The sequence below is a fragment of the Odocoileus virginianus genome, chromosome 11, assembly GCF_023699985.2.
Source record: "Odocoileus virginianus isolate 20LAN1187 ecotype Illinois chromosome 11, Ovbor_1.2, whole genome shotgun sequence".
In the NCBI taxonomy this organism is placed as follows: Eukaryota; Metazoa; Chordata; class Mammalia; order Artiodactyla; family Cervidae; genus Odocoileus; species Odocoileus virginianus.
In genome coordinates this window covers 7,991,928-8,015,166 of record NC_069684.1, presented here as the reverse complement: position 1 = coordinate 8,015,166, position 23,239 = coordinate 7,991,928, and the positions used below count along the sequence as shown (strand labels likewise).

Genomic DNA, 23,239 nt, shown 5'->3' with positions numbered 1-23,239 from the left:
AACCCACTCTGTGTTTGGATCTAGCTCTCTTTGTGCATGCTAAAGTCAGCTGTGTCCTATTCTTTGTGATCCTATGCACTTTAGCCTGCCAGGCTCCTCTGTCCATGGGATTCTCCAGGCAAGAATACTGGAGTGGGTTGCCATTTCTTCCTCTGGGGAATCTTCTCAACCCAGGGATTGAATCCATGTCTCTTATGTCTCCTGCATTGGCAGGTGGATTCTTTACCACTAGCACCACCTGGGAAGCCCAGGTTCTAGTTCTCTTCGTACCTTGTATAATTGAACCTAGGCAAACTCACCTTTTTGGAATAGTGTCTTCAAGTGTTAGTCAACTGTGTTTACTGAGCACCTACTGAATGTAAAGAAATATGCCCCTGGAATGACTCCACCACTTCCTGCAGTCCGGAAAGTCACTGTTTAAGGACAAGCACAAGCCTATATACTGCAGGAGTCCTCCAAAGCTGAGGACTGAGAAGACTGGAGTCAGGGGCAATTGATGGAGGGATGTTCACAGTGGGTGGTTCAAAAGAGCAAACTAAGGTTTATTTCCAATCTACCCCAAGCCAGCATTGTGGTTGGCATTTGTCATTGTTGGCTTTTATCACGTTAACTCATTGAATCTTCACTGAGACTCTGAGAGGTGGAGATTACCCTCTCCCTTTCATAAATGATGAAACTGAGGTTCTTATGACTTGAGTTAGTGACAGGACCAATAACTCAGACCCTTGGTTCCTTCTCGTCAGAGCCTAAGCTGTGTTCACTGAACCATGTTGCTCCCCAGCACATGACTCATCTGAGTATCGAGTTAAAATTTGTTGAATTAAAACATCTGTTGATTAACTTAGTGAAGGAACATTTCCAGGAAATAACCTGGAAATGGTACTTAACCATCCTGCAATTAATTCTTTTTATTTTATATTGAGCATTTATTTTGTACCAGGTACTGTGATAAGCAATTTATATACATTATACCACTTATTTAAAAATAAACCAAAAAGTAATTATTAAAGTCTACTATATATGATGAAATTTAGAGAGGGTGAACCCATCATCCCAAGGTTGGGGGTGGAACCAGGATTCCAAATTACATCTTTTTGTCTAAAGTGCAAACTGTGTTCTCCTATGCTGGCTTGATCTGCTGGCATGGCAAGGAGCCATCACTTCTTTTCTTTCCCTTTGTTGCTACCCATTTCTTCCCAGACAATGCGATTCATAGCTATGGGCTTCAAGTCACAGGAAATGAGGTTTTGAAAGTTAGTTGCCAGTCACCATGCCAATATAAACATCCTCACGCCCACTCTGTCATTATCCCATTAGAATAAGCAAAAGCAATAACAGCAGCAAAGACCAAAAATACATTAACAAAATTAGATGTGTTGCTGTCATGTGGGCCAGATGACATGCAATAAGAACTAGATCTAGTTTCCAGGCCTTATTCCCTACCCCCTCTTCCTGTCTCCACTGCCCCTGCACCCCACCACTTTCACTTATCCTTCAGTTCTTCCTAATCCACAAGTGGCTTCATTCAAAACCACTAAGTAGTCATTCTGTCCACTGGTATGTCAGAGTTCTTCAACATTTATGAAGTTTAGAGATTCCTTTGAAAGCATCTGTTTGTACATGATGTACATGATCTCTTCTGGACTGCCGTATTTTCCTCTAATGTTACATTTTGAGTCCACCTGTGGCTCAGATGGTAAAGAATCTGCCTGCAATGTGGGAGACCTGGGTTCAATCCCTGGGTTGGGAAGATCCCCTGGAGGAGGAGGGCATGGCAACCCACTCCAGTATTCTTGTCTGGAGAATCCCATGGACAGAGGAACCTGGCGGGCTACAGTCCACAGGGTCGCAAAGAGTCGGACACTACTGAGCGTTGAAGCTCGGCGCAGCGTGCAGTTAAAAGACAGACTCCATCCAGACTGCTGTTCCTGGTTACCGTCTTGAGGAATTGTCCCTGGGTGTGTGTGTTCTTTCCAGGTGACTGCAGGACAGTGAGCCGTGAGGACAGATACACTGAGGGTCTGTATGTTCCTGCTCCGTACTCCAGGCACTTGAACACAGTATCCCATTTCCCTAACAGTCCAGGGACGTAAGCAGGTATTTTTCCTGCTGTCAGATGAACAGAAATGGAGGGGGAAAGAAGTATTTTGCCTCTGGCCACACAGCTCTTACGTGGCTGAGCTGACCTTTCAATCCAGGAGGGTGTAACTCTGAGGATAGCATCTTTCCTGCAGATAACATTATGGGTGCACAGGTTTCTGTGTTCACTGATCAGGATTTGCTGGGCTACACCTAACATAGGAAGCAGAAGATTCAACTTCTGAGCTCCGTATCTGCCTTCTTAGACTCTACTTTCTGCGTCTCATTCACGTTGTGGAAGTGGGAGAATGTCTCTGAACTGCTTGGCAATCTCAGTGCCTATGTTGGGTGTGTTATTAACCTTCTCTGCAAACCCACCAGCATAGCTACCTGACTTAATGAGCATTTCATCCTCATCAGATGGCTGGCTAATGGGGAATTAAGGATCATTAAGCTGGTGATTTTGTTTTAAGGGAAATTCATATAACAAGCCTTTTTCCTTTTTTAAAAAAAAAATTAAGAAATTAAACCTCATTAAAAAAAAACAGCTGTAGTGAGGCATGATCTTAATGGATATTGAATTTCAGGCACTATCTTGTTTAAAGCAAGGATTAGAAAGAGCTTCTATTTCCTCAATTTTTCTTGTTGGTACCTATGAAACCTGGGGGGTGCTGCGTAACCAGAGAGGAAGAAGCTAAAGAAGCAAGGAGGGGAGAGAGGGGGAGAGAATGTTATAGTCTATATTCAGAAATTGGGCTTTTTATAGATAAAAAACTCTTTCCATCTACCTTTGTGCTTAGGAAAAGAAAAAGAAAAATCAGTGAATACCCAACCTGCTTATTTGAAGAGGAAATCAAAACTAATGTTTATGTCCATAGCGTTTGACAACATATTGTAAATTAAAACTTGGATTGCAATAGAAGATAGACTTAGTAGCATGCTTCCCAAAGCTCCCAGGATTAGCAGCATCACCTGGGAACTTGTTAGAAATAAAAACTCTCTAGGGCCCACCTTGGTGGCTCAAATGGTAAAGAATCTGCCTGCAATGCAGGAGACCCGGGTTCGATTTCTGGGTCGGGAAGATCCCCTGGAGAAGGGAATGGCAACCCGCTCCAGTATTCTTGCCTGGAAAATCCCATGGACAGAGGAGCGTGCCGGGCTACAGTCCATGGGGTCTCAAAGAGTCAGACACGACTGAGCAACTTTCTTTTTTTTAGGGCCCGCCAAATACCTACTCAATCAGAAATTAGGGTTAAGCCCCACCCCAAACTGTTAAAAACCCTGCTGAACTTTTGCTGGGTATTAAGAGTACAGAAACAAACATAGGTTTGAGGGTAGAGTCTTCTTTACATTCTAGCTTATTATGTGGAATTCCACATTGAACCAAGTCAGTGTGGGTAGACCCATAAACTACCAATAGAGAATAATGATTTTTAAATGATTACAAAAAAGAAGATTCATATTCTTTATCTCTAAGTTTTGATAGAGATAAGCTTTGCCAGCTGAAGTGGCACTGTATTATTTACAGTTATTTTTCTTCTTGAATTTTGAAGTTCATTATGCTGTACAAGTTTGTTTATTAAAAGTTGGAGTGCATTTTCCAACAGAAATAATTTTATGAATAATGACCAACTTCCTAGAGAAGCCTACAAGTCTGTTTAACCCACCAATTATTAGAAGCATGCTAGGGACGTCCTAGGCAATACTGTGGTTAGGACTCCACACTTCCAATGCAGGGAGTGCAGGTTCAGTCCCTGATTGGGGAACTAAGATCCCGCATGCTTCGTGGCACTGCCAAAAAATAAAAAAGAAAGCAAGCAAAATAAAGAATTCAATTGTTGTATGAAAAGTATGCTAGTGAGAGTTGACAGCTCTGCAGAAGCTAGTCACCCGGCATTCCCTAGATGGCCTTCTAACAAAAGGACAGCTTCTTGCCTTCTTGGCTTCGCCTTGGTAGCAGGTAGATGATGTGAACCTGGAGTAGGTGTACCAAAGGGATGAGACGGGAGAGGGGAAGGAGTGTGGCTGATCAGGGTCTGTGATATGTTGCAAAGAACAGTCAGCAGCTCAGGCGCAGTGGCCTGTTCCACACTCCCCTTAGTACACACCCCCTCCCCGAGCGTCTTTCTCTGCCGCCAAAGATCCTAGGGGTTGTGCTTCCTGTTTCCTTTTCCATTGCCTTTAATGTATTGTGTCCAACTCGGGCTTCGTAATATTTTGGGCTCATAGAACAGACTCTCAGTTTCCCTTCTCCCTTGCCTTTTGAGGAACTGTGAAGAGTTTTATCCAGGTGCGAAAAGAAAGCCAACGAGAAGTTTAAAAAGTGTCCTTATTAATGCTGATCCTTCCATCAGCCCATCCCGTGACACCACCCTGCTCAGCTACTTTTCTCACCACCTCTCTGCTCTCTCCTCTTTTCCTTTTCTTGTCACTTTGATCTGCTGGAGGAAAGTTAACAAAAGAAGAGAGAAAAGTGCAAGAAGTAACCCAAGAGAAATTTCTTAAAACGAAGGGCATAAATTCTTGGGTTGAAAGGGCTTATTGAAAGCCTAGCACAATGGATGGAAACTGAACCACAGCAAATGGTACATCTTTATGCATATTTGGAACACTGTAAAAAATGAATTTCTAGGGAGGAGAAAGAAAACAGGTTCAATATGAAAGATTAAGGGTCTGAATACTTTTGACCTCTCAACAGCAAGACAATGGGGAAATGTTCCCCAAATTCTGGGAGAAATTACTTCTAATCTAGAATTCTACACCCAGACAAGCTATTAACTGAGTATGAGTCAAAATATTAGGTCTCGAAGGTTTTGCTCCCTTATAGCCCTTCTCATAAAGCAATTAGAGGATGTCAACAAAAAGGAGTAAGCCAAAACAGCAGAAGACATGAGATGCAGAAATCAGACTCGAATAGGTGGAGTGACTTCCTGGGTGGACACATCCACACAGCGGGCAATGGAATAGTTCAGAAGCTCCAGGGAGGACTTCCTTGAGGAAATGAAGTGGATAGATGAACTAATGTGTTTTAATATATTAAGAACAGACTTATTTAGCTATGGGAGAGTTTGGAGTCAAATTAGTGACAAGAAGCTAAGCAAATGAAAAGACGAAGTCTATTATTGGCAAACATTGCAGGAAAGGAAAAGTAAACACTGTCGTCACATGAAATGTAACCACAAGACTTAATCTGTGACTAGCATTCATCTCGTTATAATATAAACAGATAATTGTCTAACCAAAATGATGGTATAATATTTGGGGAGGGTGGGACAATGGGAAAATGTATTGGGTTTGAGTATGAGATTGGAAGGTAAGGGAAGGGGAAGTGAGTGGAAGCTAAATCCTCTGAGGTCCGTGGATAACACCTGAAACTGAAGTATCTGGACACAGCGACCTGAGCATGATATTCAAATGCAGAGATCAGTAGCGAAGCAATCAGCTACTTGAAAGTGGGTGCTTCTGCAGAAGAGGAGATAGGGTGAAAAGCAAGAAGGCCAAGCAGACTTAAGATTTTATGAAATCTTAGCCACTTAACTCTTTAAACAGTGTGTACGTATAATGTATACAAAAAGAATTAGTAAACTTTCTAAAGAGAAATGAAAACTTTTAATGCCCTTCTTCCCAAATTCCATGCAGAGATTTCTAATTAAGGGTCAGAGAATATTGTTTTATTTTTCTCTGGGTGGGACACAGAGCTTCGGTGTGATAGAATGTTAACTTTTTTTTTAACCTGCTCTTATCCAAATCTACATTTTGGGTTGGCCCTCTTACTTCTTTCCCATCTTGGGAGGACACAACTGATCCACTCGGAGAGTTACCCAGGGCGCTCTCCACACTGTGGAGTTCGGCCACAACAGTGACATCACAGTCTCCGTCTCGTCCTCCCCACATCTCATTCAAACATATGTTCAAGTCATAGCTCAATTCAGGTCTCCCCTTCCAGCTGGATTTGAGTATTTAAGGGCATAATGCCTCATATATAGACATCAGTAAATAAAATACACACGTTCAAACCGTCTAACTGTTGAACCATAAAGAAGGCTGAGCACCGAAGAACTGATGCTTTTGAACTGTGGTGCTGGAGAAGACTCTTGAGAGTCCCTTGGACTGCAAGGAGATCAGACCAGTCAGTTCTAAAGGAAATCAGTCCTTATTCCCTGGAAGGATTGATTCTGAAGCTCTAATACTTTGGCCACTCTTGATGTGAAGAGCCGACTCATTGGAAAAGACCCTGATACTAGGAAAGATTGAGGGCAAGAGGAAACAGGGGCGACAGAGGGTGAGACGGTTGGTTGGCATCGACTTAATGGATGTGAGTTTGTGCAAACTCCAGGAGACAGTGAAGGACAAGGAAGCCTGGCATGCTTCAGTCCATGGGGTTGCAAAGAGTCAGACACAACTGAACAACAACAAACCCCACTTCACATAAAATTAGAGAAGGGACATTGAGAGAAGTACCCATTTTTAATAATAATGATATTTCATAATAGTAATAATAATTGAATAAGGTCCTCCTGCGGAGCCTTAACCTTCCATAATGCCTCAGAAGCAGGGAGTGGGCATCACTGCCTTAACTGACCAGCACATCAGTTTCTCAGACCTGCACCCGGTTCTCAGATCATGGACAAGAGAGCTATTCTGATTGTATTAATTTGCTGTAACTCTATTTTTAAGCTCTAAGATTCAATTGACTTTCGGCAGCCGTTCTGAGAAAGGCACCTGTACTCGGCATGGATGACCTCTGGTTCGTGGTGGACCATGAGCCGAGCTGAGGCAGGACTGCCCTGCAGGCTCGTTGAGTGAGAGTCAGAGTCTCTGGGAACAAGACTGTCCTTGATCACACCCGGTGGCATTACTGGATTGGAAGAGCTGTGACCCCTCTGGTGATTGAGGTTATTTATGAGCTTAGAGGAGCTGATGTCCGCATTCTTCAGGTTGGACGACTTCTGCTTTCCATCTGGCTCCTTTTGTTCAGATGGGCACCACTCCTGGCACCTGTCCAGAGCTGGCAGCATGCTTTCCCATCCTCATTTACAATTCTTGTTGGATAGATTTGTGTCTTCAGTTTTCCAGGCAGCTGTGTCCAATGCTGCCAGACAGATTTAACTGAAGATTTCCTTCCTTCCGTCTACATCTCTGCCTTTCTTTCATTTTCCCTCCCTTAGTCTGTCAACCCGAGTAAGATTATTCAAAAGAAACAATTGGGGTGTGTCTGTACAATGTGTTATATTCATCAGCAGAGAGGAATGAACTGTTGATACACGCAACAGTGTGGATGGACCTGAGGGGCATTTTACTCAGTGAAAAAAATCAGTCTCAGAAGCTCACATACTGTCTGATCCTGTTTCTATGATGTTCTTGAAATGATGTAATTATCAAAAGGGAGAAGAGATTAGTGGTTGCTGGGGGAGTGAGTATAAAGGGGTAGCAAAACGGAGATGGCTGTGGTGATGGACGAGTTCTGTATTTTGAACATGGAACTCAGTACACAGGAATGTACACATATGATAAAATGATGCAGAACTATAGCTATACTTTATGACAATGTAAATCATTCAGTTTTTCTATTACCCTCCAGTTGTATAAGCTGTAACCAGCAAGGAAATTAGGTGAAGGGTACACACAGATCTCTCTATACTATCTTTACAGCTTTCTGTGAATTTATATTTATTTTTAAGGTAACAGTTCTTTTCTTAATAAAACAAATTATTGGTACATGCAACAACATGGATCAATCTCAGACTAATTATGCTGAATGAAATAAGCCAGGCAAAAGAGGAGACAGAAGAAAATACAGACATCAAAACTAAATTAAAAATTAGACAACATCAAAACTAAAACCTGTAATGCTGCGAACCATACCATCAAGAAAGTGAAAAGACAACCCACGTGATATAAGAAAGTATTTGCAAATCATATCTGATAAAGGATTTATATCTAGAATAGATTAATAACTTATAACTCAGTAATAATAAGACAAGTCCAGCTGAAAAGTGGGCACAGGATTTGAGTGGACATTCTCCGAAGAAGACGTGCCAATGGTCATTAAGCACATGAAAAGACGTTTAACATCATCAGTCATGTGAGAAATGCAAACCAAAGCCTCAGAGAGATAGCAGTTTAGGCTCACTAGGATGGCAATAATCAAAAAGACAGGTGATAACAAGTGTTGATAAGGATATGGAGATATGTGACCCACAAACACCACTAGTGGAAATGTAAAATGGTGCAGCTACTTTGGAAGATAGTTTGGCAGTGGTTCAAACTGTTAAACGTAATTACCATATGACACAGTAATTTTACTCCAAAATAATCGAGAACATGTTTATACAAAGGCTTGCACACAAGTGTTCATAGCAGCATTATTTATCAGTAGAAAGGCCCCAATGCCTATGAACTGATGAATGGATAAACGAAATATGGAATATCCATCCCGTAGAACATTAGTCAACAATAAAAAGAAATGAAGTACTGATATGTGCTGCAATGTGGATGAATCTTGAAGACGTTTTTTCTCAAAGAAGATAGTTACAGGAGGTCACATACATTATTTAATTTGTATGAGATGTCCTGAATAGGCAAATCTGTAGGGACAGAAAGTAGATTTTCAGTTGCCTAGGGCTAGGGGATTAGGGAGGAAATGAGGAATGACTAATAATGGGAACAGTTTTTCCTTTGGCGAAGCATGAAAATATTCTGAACTAAAGTTAGATGGTGGTAATGATTGCACAGCTCGAGCAATGTACTAAAAGTCATTGAACTGTACACTTTAAGTGGAGGTATTGTATGGTGTTTAAAGAGAGTATATACAATTTCCATTTATATAAAATATTTGAAAATGCAAGCTAGTCTACAGAAAGCGTCAGCAGTTTCTTGGGGATAGAAGGATCGGCGGATTTTAAGTGGACATGACCAAATTTTTAGGGGTGATGAATATGTTACTGTCTTGATTGTGCTAATTGTTTCATGGGTGTATATGTGTCAGAACTCACCAAGTTGTATTCTTCAACATGTATAGTTTATTGTATTTCAGTCACTCCTTTTTTTTTAAATAAGCCATAGCAAAAACATATGTAATTCACTAATGTGACAGACACATTTGCTGGGCACTAGCGTAGCACTAGCTCCCAGGGTTTAATGGCAAGGAAGAGCTGAGTCCAGCCTGCAGGACTGCCCTATAAAGGCACAGGCACGCAAGAATACGATTGCAAAATGGTGTGTACAACACGAGCTCTACAAAAATACAGACTCTCTGACTTAGGGTTTTTCGGCTTTACAATGGTGCAAAATCAATATGCCTTCAGAAACCGTACTTCCAATTTTGAATTTTGATCTTTTCCTGGGCTAGTGATGTACAAAGTGATTCTCTCGTGATGCTAGGCAAGTGGCAGGGAGCTGCAGCTCCTAGTCGGCCATGCGATCATAAAGGGAAACAACCGTCTTGTTTTTCACTTTCATTACAATATTTAATAAACTACATAGGATATTTCACACTTTATTATAAAATAGACTTTGTGTTACATTGCCCAACTGTAAGCTAATGTGTGTGTTCTGAGCATGTCTAAGGTAATTAGGCTGAGCTATGATGGTCGGTAGGTTACATGTATAAGTGTATTTTTAACTTAAGATATTTCCAACCTATGATGGGTTTATCTGGATGTAATTGTATGATAAGTTGAGTTTGATTTGTATGCTTGGGGAGTCTCATAGTCACCCTCATGGGGACAGAAGGAGGGAAGGAGTGTTGGGGAGGCTTCCTGGAAGAGGTAGCACTTGAGCTTAGCATCCAAAGGCAGATACAGGTTACACGTAGAAGGTGGGGTTTTCTGATGACATAATGGTCCTCCTCCGTGACACTTACATAGGGGGAGCAGCAGTAGCACGTAGTATGTGCTTGTTACATCTCAGAGGGGACCTGACTTTGTTCTGTTCATATCAAAGCCATGCTTTTCCCCCATCACAGTGCAGTGGAGTATTGTATTAACACGCACCTCAACAATAAAACAAAGATCTAACATCCTTCAGTGCTCTCAGCAAGCTTCCTATTATCTAATTGTTTGTGGTTCCATTTTTAAAGTCTGTCTTTTTGCTGTGTTGTTTGCTGTGTGAGAGCCAGGACTGAGGGACGCATTCTCCCATCTTGTCTCCGGCAGGTAGTGTAGTTGACAGACAGCACAGTTTTTAAAAAGATGATTTGCTGATAGGTTTGGATTTGGGTTACCCTGTAGAAGGAAATGGCAACCCACTCCAGTATTCTTGCCTGGGAAATCCCATGGATGGAGGAGTCTGGTAGGCTGTAGTCCATGGAGTCACAGAGTCAGACACTACTGAGCAACTTCAATCCTGGGATTTGGGCAGATACAGAGCATATAAGAACACATTCAACTGGTGGCTTCAGGCGTGGCTCAAACTTGTTGTGACAAGAAGTATACGTGAAGCAGTTCAACTGTCCTGTCACCCGCCCACACTGCTCTCTGTATCCTGGTTCTGGCCCCAGTCATGCCAACTCCCTTCACCCTCTCTCTGCCTCCCATAGATCTCTCCTAGTGGCCTGATATTTGGAGACTCTTTCTCTGGGTCCAACCCCAGAGTCTCCTGGGCTGAGCTTCTCCTGAGAAGGTCAGGACCGTCTGCTCTGGAGCAGGCCACTCTGGCCACTGGCCCACTTTGGGCAAGTTTGGCTTTCTTGGGTCCTATTCAGGGACCACTCATGTGTGTGTGTGTGTTTTTTTCTCTCCCTCTTGCCGCTAGCCCTCCTCTATGCCACCATCTTTGGGAACGTGACGACCATTTTCCAACAGATGTACGCCAACACCAACAGGTACCATGAGATGCTCAACAGTGTCCGGGACTTCCTGAAGCTCTACCAGGTCCCCAAGGGACTGAGTGAGCGCGTCATGGATTACATCGTGTCCACCTGGTCCATGTCCAGAGGCATCGACACGGAGAAGGTAAGGAGGCGATGGGCTCAGGTAAACCGCTCATCCCTCAGCTTTCCCAGGGGTGCCTGAGCCTCACCTCGCACAGATGCTTCTCATAGCTGGCTGTGCATCTGACCTCACCTGGGTGTAGTTTCAGAATCCCAGGTCCCACCTCCAGAAACTTTGATTGCTTGCCCATCAACCTTTCTGAAGGACCAGCAATTAAGAGAGATTATTTTACAAACTGGAGGCAGATTGTATCAGTATCTCCTGAAGAGGAAATGGACTAGCAGTCTGTCCAGGGCAGGACTTCCTTTATCAGCTGATAATGCTGGTAGGAATCGGGGCCCCCCCCAGGCTGAGATGACCAGTATTACTGATTTTCCTTTCACCTCAGGCCCCAAGGTGACATATCTCTGCTGCTAGTCCACTGTCTGTTCAAAGTTTCCGATTCAGATTTTTGATACGTTGTTCATTGCAGGACTTTTGATTTCCAGACTATTGCACTACACTGTGATTTGTTTGGGGGTTTCCCTGGTGGCTCAGACGGTTAAGAATCTGCCTGCAGTGCTTGCTTCGGCAGCACATATACTAAAATTGTAACGATACAGAGAAGATTAGCATGGCCCCTGCGCAAGGATGACATGCAAATTCGTGAAGCGTTCCATATTTAAAAAAAAAAAAAAAGAATCTGCCTGCAATGGAGGTGACCCAGGTTCGATCCCTGGGTTGGGAAGATTCCCTAGAGAAGGGCACGGCAACCCACTCCAGTATTCTTTTCTCAGAAATCCCATGGACAGAGGAACCTGGCGGACTACAGTCCGTGGGGTGGCAGAGTGGAACGTGACTGAGAGACTCACCCATGATTTGTCGTGATGACTGAGTTTTTAACATCTCATTAAATTTTGTGTCTAAGGCTATTGCTTTACTCTAGTCTTGGCCCTGATGGGACTCCCAGGATGTGGCCATTAAAAACGGGTTTCTAGGCATCATCCTAGACCTTTGGAATCAGAATTTTGTGAGGAGGAATGAGGTAGGATGGAGACTGAAAATCTGCATTTTGAACAAGGGTCCTGTTCACTAGACAAGTCTGGGAGGAATCGACCAAGAGCTTTTACTTAATAAGCAGTTGATTTGACCACAGCATCCCTTAGGCTCTTTTCTGATGTTCCTGTGAAATGGAAATGGCAATAGATCCCTACCATTCTCCAAAAGTTGCATTATTCTAGGTGCTTTCCAATAAACTGAAGAAAATTTGATGCTACTGGAAAGAACAAAGATATTTGAGAATGATCATTTGTGAATGACGTCCTTTGTAATATTTTCTTTGAGCAAAGCTGTAATCCTAGGTTAGTTTTTCTCTGCTTCTTAAGTCTTTGGAATGGCTTTTCGCTCTTTAATCACCATTTCCTAAGTACTCAGGGAATTCTGATTCCTTCCTTTGTTAGAGTGAGGCAAACAGAATGATATTGTTGAAAAATACCTTATGACACCTTCAAAGCCAAGTTCAGTGTCTTGGGAGTCTGCTGTTCACACTCCTGGTCTTCTCCATTAGAAGGGTCCCTTGAGAGTTGAGTTTAAATGGAAGAGAGTTTAAATGGAAAAATCTAACTAAATTTAACTGATCCCAACCTCAAAGGGAGGATACTTTGATTTTGTTGAATATCAGCTATAATAATAGTAATAACCATACCGTATACCAGCTACCACATCTTAAAGTTGTATTAAGAGCAGATACTTAACTGCACTTCTGGCCCTGCATTCCTGCTTCACAGCTACCCTGGAGAGGGAATAGGTATCAGGACCAGCAGCCCAGTTAGCTTTGTTAATTGCCCCCGGTCACAGAGTTGAGAATGGCAAAGTCTGGATTTGAACCCAGTTTTGTCTGACTTCAAAGCTTGTGCTTTTTCCTGCTACTGCTTTTTAAAAAACAACAACTGTAAAACAGACTGGAGGGAAGGATGAGTCCAGATGGAGGTGCCTTCCTCTCTCAGAAGGGCAGGCACTGGTTGGGAGGGACTTCATCTCTGGCTTTGCTCACCACTGGTCCCACTGTTCTTGTTTTTCTATTCTGCTGTCTCAACCTGGCCCCTGGAGGTTCTGTGGGTGCCTGGCAACTGATGGAGCAGAAAGGAACTTGGATCGCTCACCCCTGGGCCTCCTTTTCCCAGGGGCCAGGATGCCTTTGTAAATCTGGTTGTCTGGAAAGAAGCCCTCCCCTGCCCTCACTGCAAGGCTGGGCTGGGCGGCTGCCCCTGGGAGACAACACTCATCAGCTCTGCGCCTCCCTTCCCCTGCCTGCTGTCTCCCTGGAGGGCTCCGGGATTTTCCCTAGGCCCTGATCCAAATGGAAGAGGAAGTATTATGGCAGCTAGGGCAGAGCCCAGCCCCGCCTGGGCTGGCTGCTCTTCCTTGGCAGGCAACTGCTGGGGAGAGAGCCAGTCCCAAGGCCCTGTCTCCCCGCCGACGCCTCCATTCCAGACTGGGATGGTCAGTGATGACTGGGGCGTCTAGGGGATGTGTGTGCAGTGGAAGGGTGGGAATGCTGGGCAAGTTTGACGTTAACAGTAATTAGCTGACGACCTTGAATCTTAGACCATCGTGGGTCCCTCTGAGTTTCAGTTTCCTTATCTGTGACACATGGAAACTAGATGACTTTTAAGGCTAAGGCCAGCTTCTAAGACCCTTTGGACTCTGGCGTTAAGCATCCCTCAGGCTGACCTGCTGCTCTGCTGTGATGGTACCATCAGAAATGAGAGCCCTCGTGCACTGAGCCCAGTCACAGGCGGGCATTAAACCAAGTCTTGACACTGCAGTGCATGGAATCTTCCAAAGAATTCTAGACACAAGTTAGAACAAGAAGACTTGGGGAAAGTAGAGATTCAGGTTCACATGACTCGAACAAGTGGAAGCCAGGAGTCCAGATCTGCTTCATCCTAAAGCCTGTTCCCGCATCCATGCTTTATCCATCCTGCCCCCACCACCCCCTTTTCCCCCAGGGAGGAGGCTCCATGAACCTCCATGATGGCATCACCTCGGGGCTTCTGAGGCCTCAGAGACCAGCAAGAATTTTCTCTGCTCAAACCAAGCAGAAGGGCAGGTAACCCAGGAAGACAGCAGGGTCTCAAGCTGATACCCTCCCTCAGAGAGGCTTTCAGGAGCCCCTGCCGGTGTAGACCCAGCGCAAGGACGATGGGGGGGCTGGTGGCTGCAAGGGTCGGTCGTTTCCCCGCTCCAGTCCCCTCTCCTCCTCACGCGTGCTTTCCCATGGCTCTGGGAACAGCGCCCACAAATAAAACGCTGTCTCCATGTCTCTGCCGGCAAAGCTCAGCCTGAGGGAAGGGAAGTATTTAAAGGTGAACTCACCTGGAGATCAAATCTTAGTTTCAGACCGCTGGACACAGTTTCGACATGACAAGCTAGTGTTCCCACTCCCTGGTGTTCTGCTCGGAGAGAGAGGATCCAAATTAAGTCTGCCTTTTCCCAGGAGTCTTGCTTTAATGAGTCTGAAGGAGGGGAGTTACTTAACGAGCACTCTGCCTAAGCATTGGCCATCTGATCTTCCCCTGCCTGGGTCAGTCCTCCAGCCCCGCTCCCAGAGAGCATGCTCACTGCCTTGGCATCCTGCCGCCGCAGAGCAACACAGAGGGGACCTGCGTTCACTGAGTGGCCTGCTGGGCCCACGAGGTGTCGCAAGGTGTGGATATCAGATGCACTGGTAGATACAAGTTCATTTAATCCTCATAGTGAAAGTGAAAGTTGCTCAGTCATGTCCGATTCTTCGCAACCCCATGGACTATACAGTCCATGGAATTCTCCAGGCCAGCATGCTGGAGTGGGTAGCCTTTCCCTTCTTCAGGGAGTCTTCCCAACCCAGGGATCAAACCCAGGTCTACCACATTGCAGGTAGATTCTTTACCAACCAACTGAGCTATGAAGGAAGCCCTTAATCCTCATAAGGCAATGTTGAAAGTGAAAGTGTTAGTCATTCAGTCGTATCCGACTCTTTGAGACCCCATGGACCATAGCCCACCCGGCTCCTCTGTCCATGGAATTCTCCAGGCAAGAATACTGGAATGGGTTGCCATTCCATTTTCCAGGGGATCCTCCTGACCCAGGGATCAAACCCAGGTCTCCTGCACTGCAGACAGATTCTTTACCCACTGAGCCACCAGGGAAACCCAGTGTTAGCAGTGTGTGTGTGGTTTTTGTTTTTTGTTGTTGTTGTTGTTTTTAACATCAGAAACAACGCAGGGAGCCCAGCCGAGCACTCTGTGATGATCTAGAGGTGTGGGATCGGGGGAGGGGAGGGAGACTCAGTAGGGAAGGGAATGTACATGCAATCAGGCTGATTTGCATTGCTGTACAGCAGAAACTGGCTTCCCAGTGGGCGCTAGTGGTAAAGAACCGGCCTGCCAATGCAGGAGACATAAGAGGTGTGGGTTTGATTCCTGGGTGGGGAAAATCCCCTGGAGGAGGGTATGGCAACCCACTCCAGTATTCTGGCCTGGAGAATCCCATGGACAGAGGAGCCTGGCAGGCTACAGTCCATGGGGTCACAGAGTCGGACACGACTGAAGCGACTTAACACACACACATGCAGCAGAAACTAACTCAACATTGTAAAGCAATCTTCCCCCAGTTAAAAAATAAAAAAGAGGGATAAAAACAAACTGAAGCGTAGAGCAGTGAAGGTGCTTGGAGAGGAAGGAACTGAGATTCCACCTGGTGGACCGCCCCTTTCCAGTGCAGAGCTCAGGGCCATGCAGAGCGGGTGGATGGAGCAGAGCGGTCCCGGACAAGGTGAGATTTAAGTTGGGTTTGAAAGAGGCTCCTGGACTTCCAGATATGGAGGTGAGCTCCTGGAGCCCAGGCAGATGGTTTGTGCTGAGGTGGAGAAGCAAGGGTGGGGAAGTAACCAGCTCCGCCAGGAAATGTCTTCACTGAGCACATTTGATTCTATGCCCCAAGTTTTGTTCACAGGCTAGGACGGGAGAAAGGGTTATTTTAGGAACACTCCTGCTGTCTCTGGAAAAGTCCACTTGGAGTTGTCCTCTTGTGTTACTTCATGCTTGCTACGTCAGGGGGCCATGAATGGTTTCTTGCAAAAATTTAGTCCAGAGAAATATTTCTCCCCGTAGGAAAGACTGAGAAGTTTTTATTTCTTTGGGAGGTGAGACCCACATGGCCCCTTACAGTTCCCAGTTTGCCTTGAGTTCCTTGAGAGCCAAAGTGCAAGCCCGTTTGTTTTGGGCAGGTGTATCATATAGGAAGTGCTTTGTATCTAAACTGGGCTCTGGAGTGAGACTGCCTAGTCAGAGAGTCCAGCTCTGCCATTTCCCGGTTGCGCAACTTCAGGCGCTTTATTGATCATCCCCTTGCCTCGGTTTCCTCATCTGTAAAATGGTACCATAATAGCACCTACACCAGAGAGTTTATGTGAGCATTCAATTAGCTGGTGCACGTAAGACTTGAAAACGTAAAATCTCACCTATCCTGACTTTCCCTCTGCTTGCCTTCTCCATTGTTCTCCTCAGCACTTAGTGCTGAATTTTACTCATTTTGCTTTTTATTTGTCCCCTCCCGCTAGTAAGTCACACAAAGGCAGGGCATTCTATTCTGCCTACATCCTCAGAGCCTGGAATGATCCCTGGCATACTCTAAGGTGTTCAGTAGCCAAGTATGAAATGAGTGAATGACTCCAAAGTGCTTAGCAATGCCTGGCACGTAGGAAGTGCTCAGTAAATATCACTTCATATCTCTCTTCAAATCAATCCACCTCAGTCCATCAGCAGACCATGTCAGCTGTATCTTCAAAATATGTTCGGGATTTGATTACTTCTCCCTGGCTCCCCTGGAAACATCGCAGTCCCAGTCCCCTCCCTGGTAGCGGAGGCCTGCAGGAGTGGGCTAACCCAACTCCTGGGCTCCACTCCTGCCATCCGACAGTCAGGGCCCGCTAACCCCACCCTGGAGCTGCAACGATCCTCTTAAAACATAGAGGAATCCCCGTCCCTCCTCTGCTCAGAGTCTCCCAATGTGTCCCCATCCCACTCTGAATCAAAATCAAGGTCTTTTCATAAATGTAAGTCTCCACATCCTCAAGCTTGTCATCCTCCTGAACACCCCCCCACCCCCAACTTTCCCCTCGTCCACATGGGCTGTTACGCAGGTCCTCTCACAGCCTTTGTGACTGCTGGAACATTCTTTCATAGGGCTCCCTCTGACACGTCATGCAGATGTCACCGTATCTGTCACCTCCTCAGGGAGGCCTTCCTGGATTTCCTTGTCGAAAGGGTCTCACGTACTCCCAGCCCCTTGACTCTCGAGTCCCTGACCTAAGCATTTTGCACAGATTTGGGGGTCCCTGTGTCTCCCACAGGGACTGTGGCTGTCTTGTCCACTGATGCCTTGAAGAGTGTGGTCTAGTCCGTGGGTGTCACTTCGGCCCCTGGGGAGCTGAGAGAGCAGCGAGCTGGAGGCCTCAGCAGGGATCCTGACGCCTTTTGTCCCTGTGCCCGGCCAGGTCCTGCAGATCTGCCCCAAGGACATGAGAGCGGACATCTGCGTGCACCTGAACCGCAAGGTGTTCAAGGAGCACCCGGCCTTCCGGCTGGCCAGCGACGGCTGCCTGCGGGCGCTGGCCATGGAGTTCCAGACGGTGCACTGCGCCCCTGGGGACCTCATCTACCACGCGGGGGAGAGCGTCGACAGCCTGTGCTTCGTGGTCTCGGGCTCCCTGGAGGTGATCCAGGATGACGAGGTGGTGGCCATTCTAGGTAGGTACCCCCTTTGCTGGGTGGAGGCCTCCTGGTGGTGCCTGGCTTGACTTCACTGCCGCCTTCAACCAGAGATGGCTTCATAGGGCTGGCCCAATGGTCAGCATCCAGGCATCTATCCAACAAACACATGTCTGAGAGCCTGTCTTGTGTCAGGCAATGTTTGAAGCACTCGGGATCCTTCAGTGACAAAAATGGATTTTTTTGTCCTCTAGGAGCTCTGCTGGGGGAGGTAAACAATAAGCAGACATTTGAACATAGTGGCAGGGACACCTGCCCAGAATTCAAGTATTGGGGGGTGGCTTCCTGGAAGAAATGACACCTAAGTTGAAACCTAAAAATTGAGCAAAAGAGAAGGGACACAGGAGTATTCTAAGCAGAGGGGAAGGCATGTGTGAAATCACTGCATAGAGAGCAAGCACAATTCATTTGTACAACTGTCAGCACTCGGGATGGCTTGGAACACACACAGCAAGGAGGGGCGTGGTGAGAGGTGAGGTCAGGAAGGGAGCTGAGCTCTATGCAGGCTATGTCAGGCTCTGGAAGCCAGATTAAGGACTGGGATGTTATACTGAGGAGCTGTGAAGGGCGTCAAGCGAGGAAGAGGCATGATCAGATCTGCACTTTAGAAAGATGACTGTAGTTGCCGAGTTAATTGAAGAGGGAAGGCGGGGGTAGAGAGATGAGACTGGAGACTTGTTATCTAGGGGTAAACTGGTGGTGTTCTGGACTGTTTCTTGTGCTGGGTAGATGCAGAGGAGCAAATGGGGCTGACATATTTAAGACACAGAATCAGCAGCACCTGATGATGGATTGGCTGTGGGGAGAAGGAAGTCAATGAATGAGGACTGCAGGATCTGTTGGGGAGCTGGTGTGCCATGCGCTGTGATAGGGAGTGTGGGGGGTGGAGCAGGAACATGGGGGAACGTGTGGGTATTTGGTACTTGAGCATCCATGGCCTTGGAAAGATTCATCCGGTTGCCGTTGGCAGCTGCAGAACACCTCTTTAGTGGGGGCATGTTTACCTCACCGAGGGGGCAAGCCATTGTAATAATACCCATCATTTATGGTCATCTCTTCTGCACCAGGCATCTCACATACAGATTCTCAGTTCATCTTTACAGTAACTCTATAAAGTGATTTTATTATCACCATTGTGTAGGTGAGACAGTGAAAGCTCAGAGAGGTTAGGGAAGTTTCCTAGGACCTCAGGGTTGATGAGGTCCATGGAGTCAGCATCTTGGAGTGCCTCAGATTCTAGAACCTTGGCTCTGATCCATTGAGCAATACTGCAGTCCTAATGATAACATATGTAGTTTGCTGGCTCATTCAATTTGCCACACATTGCTACACATTGTGGACTTTTTTTTTTTTTTTAATCTTTGGGTGTACTTTCTTAGGAAACTGAGACAGGGAGAGATTGTTAAACTGAATTAGAATTGAGATTCAAACTAAGTATCCAGACATAGATAGTACTTTTTGTTAAAGCCTGAACTTTGTTTCTGCTTGATTTGGGAGTACATGATATGCAGCCTCTTTTCTCCCCTGGCTCTGAGCCAGCTTGCCCTCTTGATTACATTCCACTCAGGGAGAATCCCAGGGACGGCGGAGCCTGGTGGGCTGCCGTCTATGGGGTCGCACAGAGTCGGACACGACTGAAGCGATGCAGCAGCAGCAGCAGGGTAAGATGCTCGGTATTCCTTTAGCATACGCTGGCAGGTGGTGGGAGGGAGACTGAGACAGAGATTCAGCAGGGGATGGAGGCTGAAACTTTTTTCAAGTAAGTTTTGGATTGCTAACACCCACTGAGCTCTGCAGAGTTGTTCTGTCCGTTCCCTTCCTCATCCCCAGAGATGTCAGATTTGATTGTGCATAACGGACAGCACACACAAAGGGTTAAACCATTGCTTTAGTATCGCTGCAGGGAAGGCATTTATCTCTACCTTTAATACTAATCAGTGTCCCCAGTAAAGACGACTTTCCTTCTGTGATAACTCTCTGGACGTTTGCCTGGCTGAGAAGGGTAACTAGCCACTAGTGGGCTCTCTCTTGAATTTGAATTTGAGTTGATCATTTGGTGTAGGGTGTCTTTCACCCATTTCACTCCCTGATAACTTCCCATGTGCCTTTCCAAGGAGACCAGTACCACTCCCCTTATATACTCATACTCAGGGCTTCCTTGTCAACCCCCACCTGCACCCAGAGCTAAACCGCTGCACTATTGGGGGTTGGATTTGGCCACCTAGGCATGGAGGTAGGGAGAGCTGCAAAGGGTGAGGAAGGCAAATGATTGCTTCCCAGCTCCATCTCATTTCCCCTCAGCCTGGGCCTCTTGTGGGGAAGCAACCAGAGCTTGGGCTTCCCAGATGGCACAGGGGTAAAGAATCTACCTGCCAATGCAGGAGACATAAGAGACGGGGATTCAATCCCCGGGTTGGGAAGATCCCCTGGAGTGGGAAATGGCAACCCGCTCCAGTATTCTTGCCTGAAGAATCCCGTGGACAGAGGAGCCTGGTGGGCTACAGTCCCTGAGGCTGCAAACAGTCGGACACGGCTGAGCACACACAACCAGATCTTGGTCCGTTGTGGACTTCCCTGGTCAACCGACTGCTCCTCCAAGGCCAGCCCTCTGCCTTGGGCCCTCCTGGGCATCCTGCCAGCTCCAGCAGCAATGTGGATAGGACCTCTTTAATGGCTCAGCAGCTTCAGATTCAACATGGTTGTTGCCCTCAGGCTATCCAGATTGGAGAAAGCAGGTATCTTCAGGAGCTAGACTGAGTCCAAAGAGTAGGTCCTAGCTTGACTTCCTAAAGAATCTTTGACATTTCAAGAAGCTCTTATTCTATAAAAGGATGGAACAAGTCCTTTGCATGAACTCAACCTCTGGGCCGAGAGATACGCGAGCCCAAGCAGTTTTCTCCTTGGAAATTCAGAGTTTGTTGTTGTTGTTGTTTTTCTCAAATTAGAATATCTTAAGCTCTATGGACGGAAATCGGTTTGTTCTTGTGAAGAGGGTTTGGCATCCAGTAGATATTAGAACTAGAGCTTTATGGTCCTTTGATGCCTTTCACTTTAGTCCACCTGAAATTTACTGAGTCAGCTGTCATAGAGGTGGGGATGAAGCAGTGGAACAGATGTGAGTCCAGCCTTCAAGGAGCTGCTGCATGTGGTGGAGATGGATATTATTAAAAAGACACCAGTCATACTGCTTGATAACTGTTACCATAGAGAGAATACAGGTGCTTCTTGGAGGTTATGGGACATGTAACTATTGAGAAAGTACTGTGTAACCAGTGCTCCAATGAGAATAGCCAAGGAATCCTTAGTTACCAAAAAGCAGGAGGCTTTCAGGAAAAAACCCAGAACTCATCCATCTCATTCCTTTGGTCTCTGGCCTCTTGTTATCAGTTCTTTCATTTACGCTCTGCTAATTTGCTTCCTCCTTCCAGTTCTGATATTCCACCCCCATTCTCTGTTTAATTTTAGCACAGACTCCAAGAACAAGGAAAAGGGTCAGGATTCAACTGAATGTGTTTAGTATGTGTTAAAAATAAAACCCTCTCTAATAGAAGTTTTCTAGAAGAGTGTTTTTCAAGCTTTCTTGATTGCAACTCAATGCATATTGTATTGTGAACTGATATACCCATGTGCACATACACAATTATACATAAACCCAGTACTTAATCCTGCTATGTGAAATGCAACCTCGTATTTTCTACTAGATTCTATTCTCTTTCTTTTAGAAAGAAATTGACGGTCATGACCCACTCAATTGCTGTCTTGACCTGCTCTCAGCCTGCAGTTTAAAAACATGGTCCTACAGGCATAGACCGCATCTCTCTCAGATTGAAAACCATGCTGTTCCCCAAGGACAGAGAATATACTAGATGATCTCTTGTGTTCTGCTTTCCCTGTGAGGTTCTCTGCCTGATTTTTGAGATGATATCCTCCTAATCTCCTTTTGGAATTCTCTTAGAAATCACTTCATGGCTTCTCCAATTTAGTTTGTTGGCTCTTTGAAATAAATTCAAGTCTTTAGCCTGTGTGTTTTATTCATTAGATTTTTAAAGTAATCTTCTTTTAAGTTTTTCTTAGATACCAGAGTAAAAAGTACTCATGTCGTCCCTGCCCAAGTGGCACTCTTAGCATCTGCAAGTAAGTTGTCATCTCAGTTCTGTGTTACTTGACCAACATAAGTAAGTGATGTGCTTTCATCAGGGCTAAGCTTGAGTGTGATCCATCTCTCTGTTTCCATCTTATATGTGAAATATTTAAATGTTTCTGTTTCACTGTGATTTAGCATCTCTGTAGTAACTTTCATGGGGTTTGCATTTTAGTACTTAATTTATATTTTAGTCATGGATCATCTCATGTCTTCCCTTTTTGCTGTGTTTTGGTTCCTCGTATTGGGCAAGACACACATCTGGTTGCCAGGCTACACTGAGCAGTGGAAAGAGCCCTGGACGTGGAACTGGAGATTTGCCTGTAGCCCTGGTCCCTCCCTCACTCCCTGCAGGGGCTGCCACCAAGTGGCTGAGTCTCCAGGCCTCCTGTGGTCTGCTGAGTCCATCACTCTGCATCAACTGCGTGTTTACCCCTCTGTAACCTGTGAGCGGAGTCCTTTGGTTTTAGGTGTCTGGCATGGCCCAGCACATGGAAGGCACTGGGGGCTGTTTTGCTGAGCTGAACTGAATTGACAGGCAGGACTATGAAGGGCCCTGTGGCTCAGCATAAGGATCTGGACTTTATCTTGGAGGGATAAGGGGCCCATAGAGCGTTTTAAACATGGGAGAGGTGTGAAGATTTGGTTTCCACAAGTACAGAGACATAGAGGCCAGTCAGGAGGCTCAGGTGAGAAATCACGAGGACCTGAGTAAGGTGATGGAAAGAAGATGGGGAAGAAGTGCCAGAAAGAACAGGAGGGGGAGGACCTCCAGGAGGTGGGAGGTGAGAAGAGAGAACAGTTTCCAGCAGCAACTGGACCAGCAATAGAGTCAGAGGGGGCGAGGGAGGAAAGATGATGCGTTCATTCTGTTGCGTCCAGTGTCTTTTTGGAATGGATCTAGATGTGGCTCACAACTACAGCAGGCACTTCTGACTTGTGGATGGGCCAGAGTCTGCTTAAGGAAGGGAGCAGCCGGGGGAGGTTGATGGGCAGGCCCTGGCACAAGTAGTCTGGGTAAACCTTCTCCTTGCAGTTCTGTCATTATTGAACTAGGATTGACATGGACATTCTCCTTAAATGTATGCATAAAGTTGTAATTGCTTGTTCACAGGTGAAATTTTTTTTTTTCCTTTTTCTCAATAAAATACTCTCTTCTCACAGTTCCCAATTTGGAAAGTACTTTGGTCTTTGCTTAGAGAGTTTCTTTGGGTCCGTTAACCTGGATAGACATTAGTGTAACATATATTTATTTAGCAGCTATCACAGCCTAACTTGGTGTTCATCTCTTTGGG

The 23,239-nt window shown here is 45.7% G+C and overlaps 1 protein-coding gene and 1 non-coding gene across 6 annotated transcripts in view; both read left to right on the top strand.

Moving 5' to 3' along the window:
• The window catches only part of KCNH1 (potassium voltage-gated channel subfamily H member 1), a 440,397-nt gene that overhangs the window by 271,341 nt on the left and 145,817 nt on the right, over positions 1-23,239 (top strand). For all 5 annotated transcript variants that reach the window (XR_011490223.1, XM_070473885.1, XM_070473884.1 and 2 more), the window contains exons 8-9: positions 10,834-11,033; positions 17,530-17,782. Coding sequence is in view for 4 of the 5 variants with exons in the window: in XM_070473885.1 (XP_070329986.1) it covers positions 10,834-11,033; positions 17,530-17,782 (453 nt within the window). In the remaining variant the exon portion in view is untranslated. The remainder of the gene's footprint in view (positions 1-10,833; positions 11,034-17,529; positions 17,783-23,239) is intronic.
• LOC139037625 (U6 spliceosomal RNA) lies at positions 11,571-11,677 on the top strand. Its single transcript, XR_011490500.1, has one exon. It is a non-coding gene; the product is annotated as a U6 spliceosomal RNA (small nuclear RNA).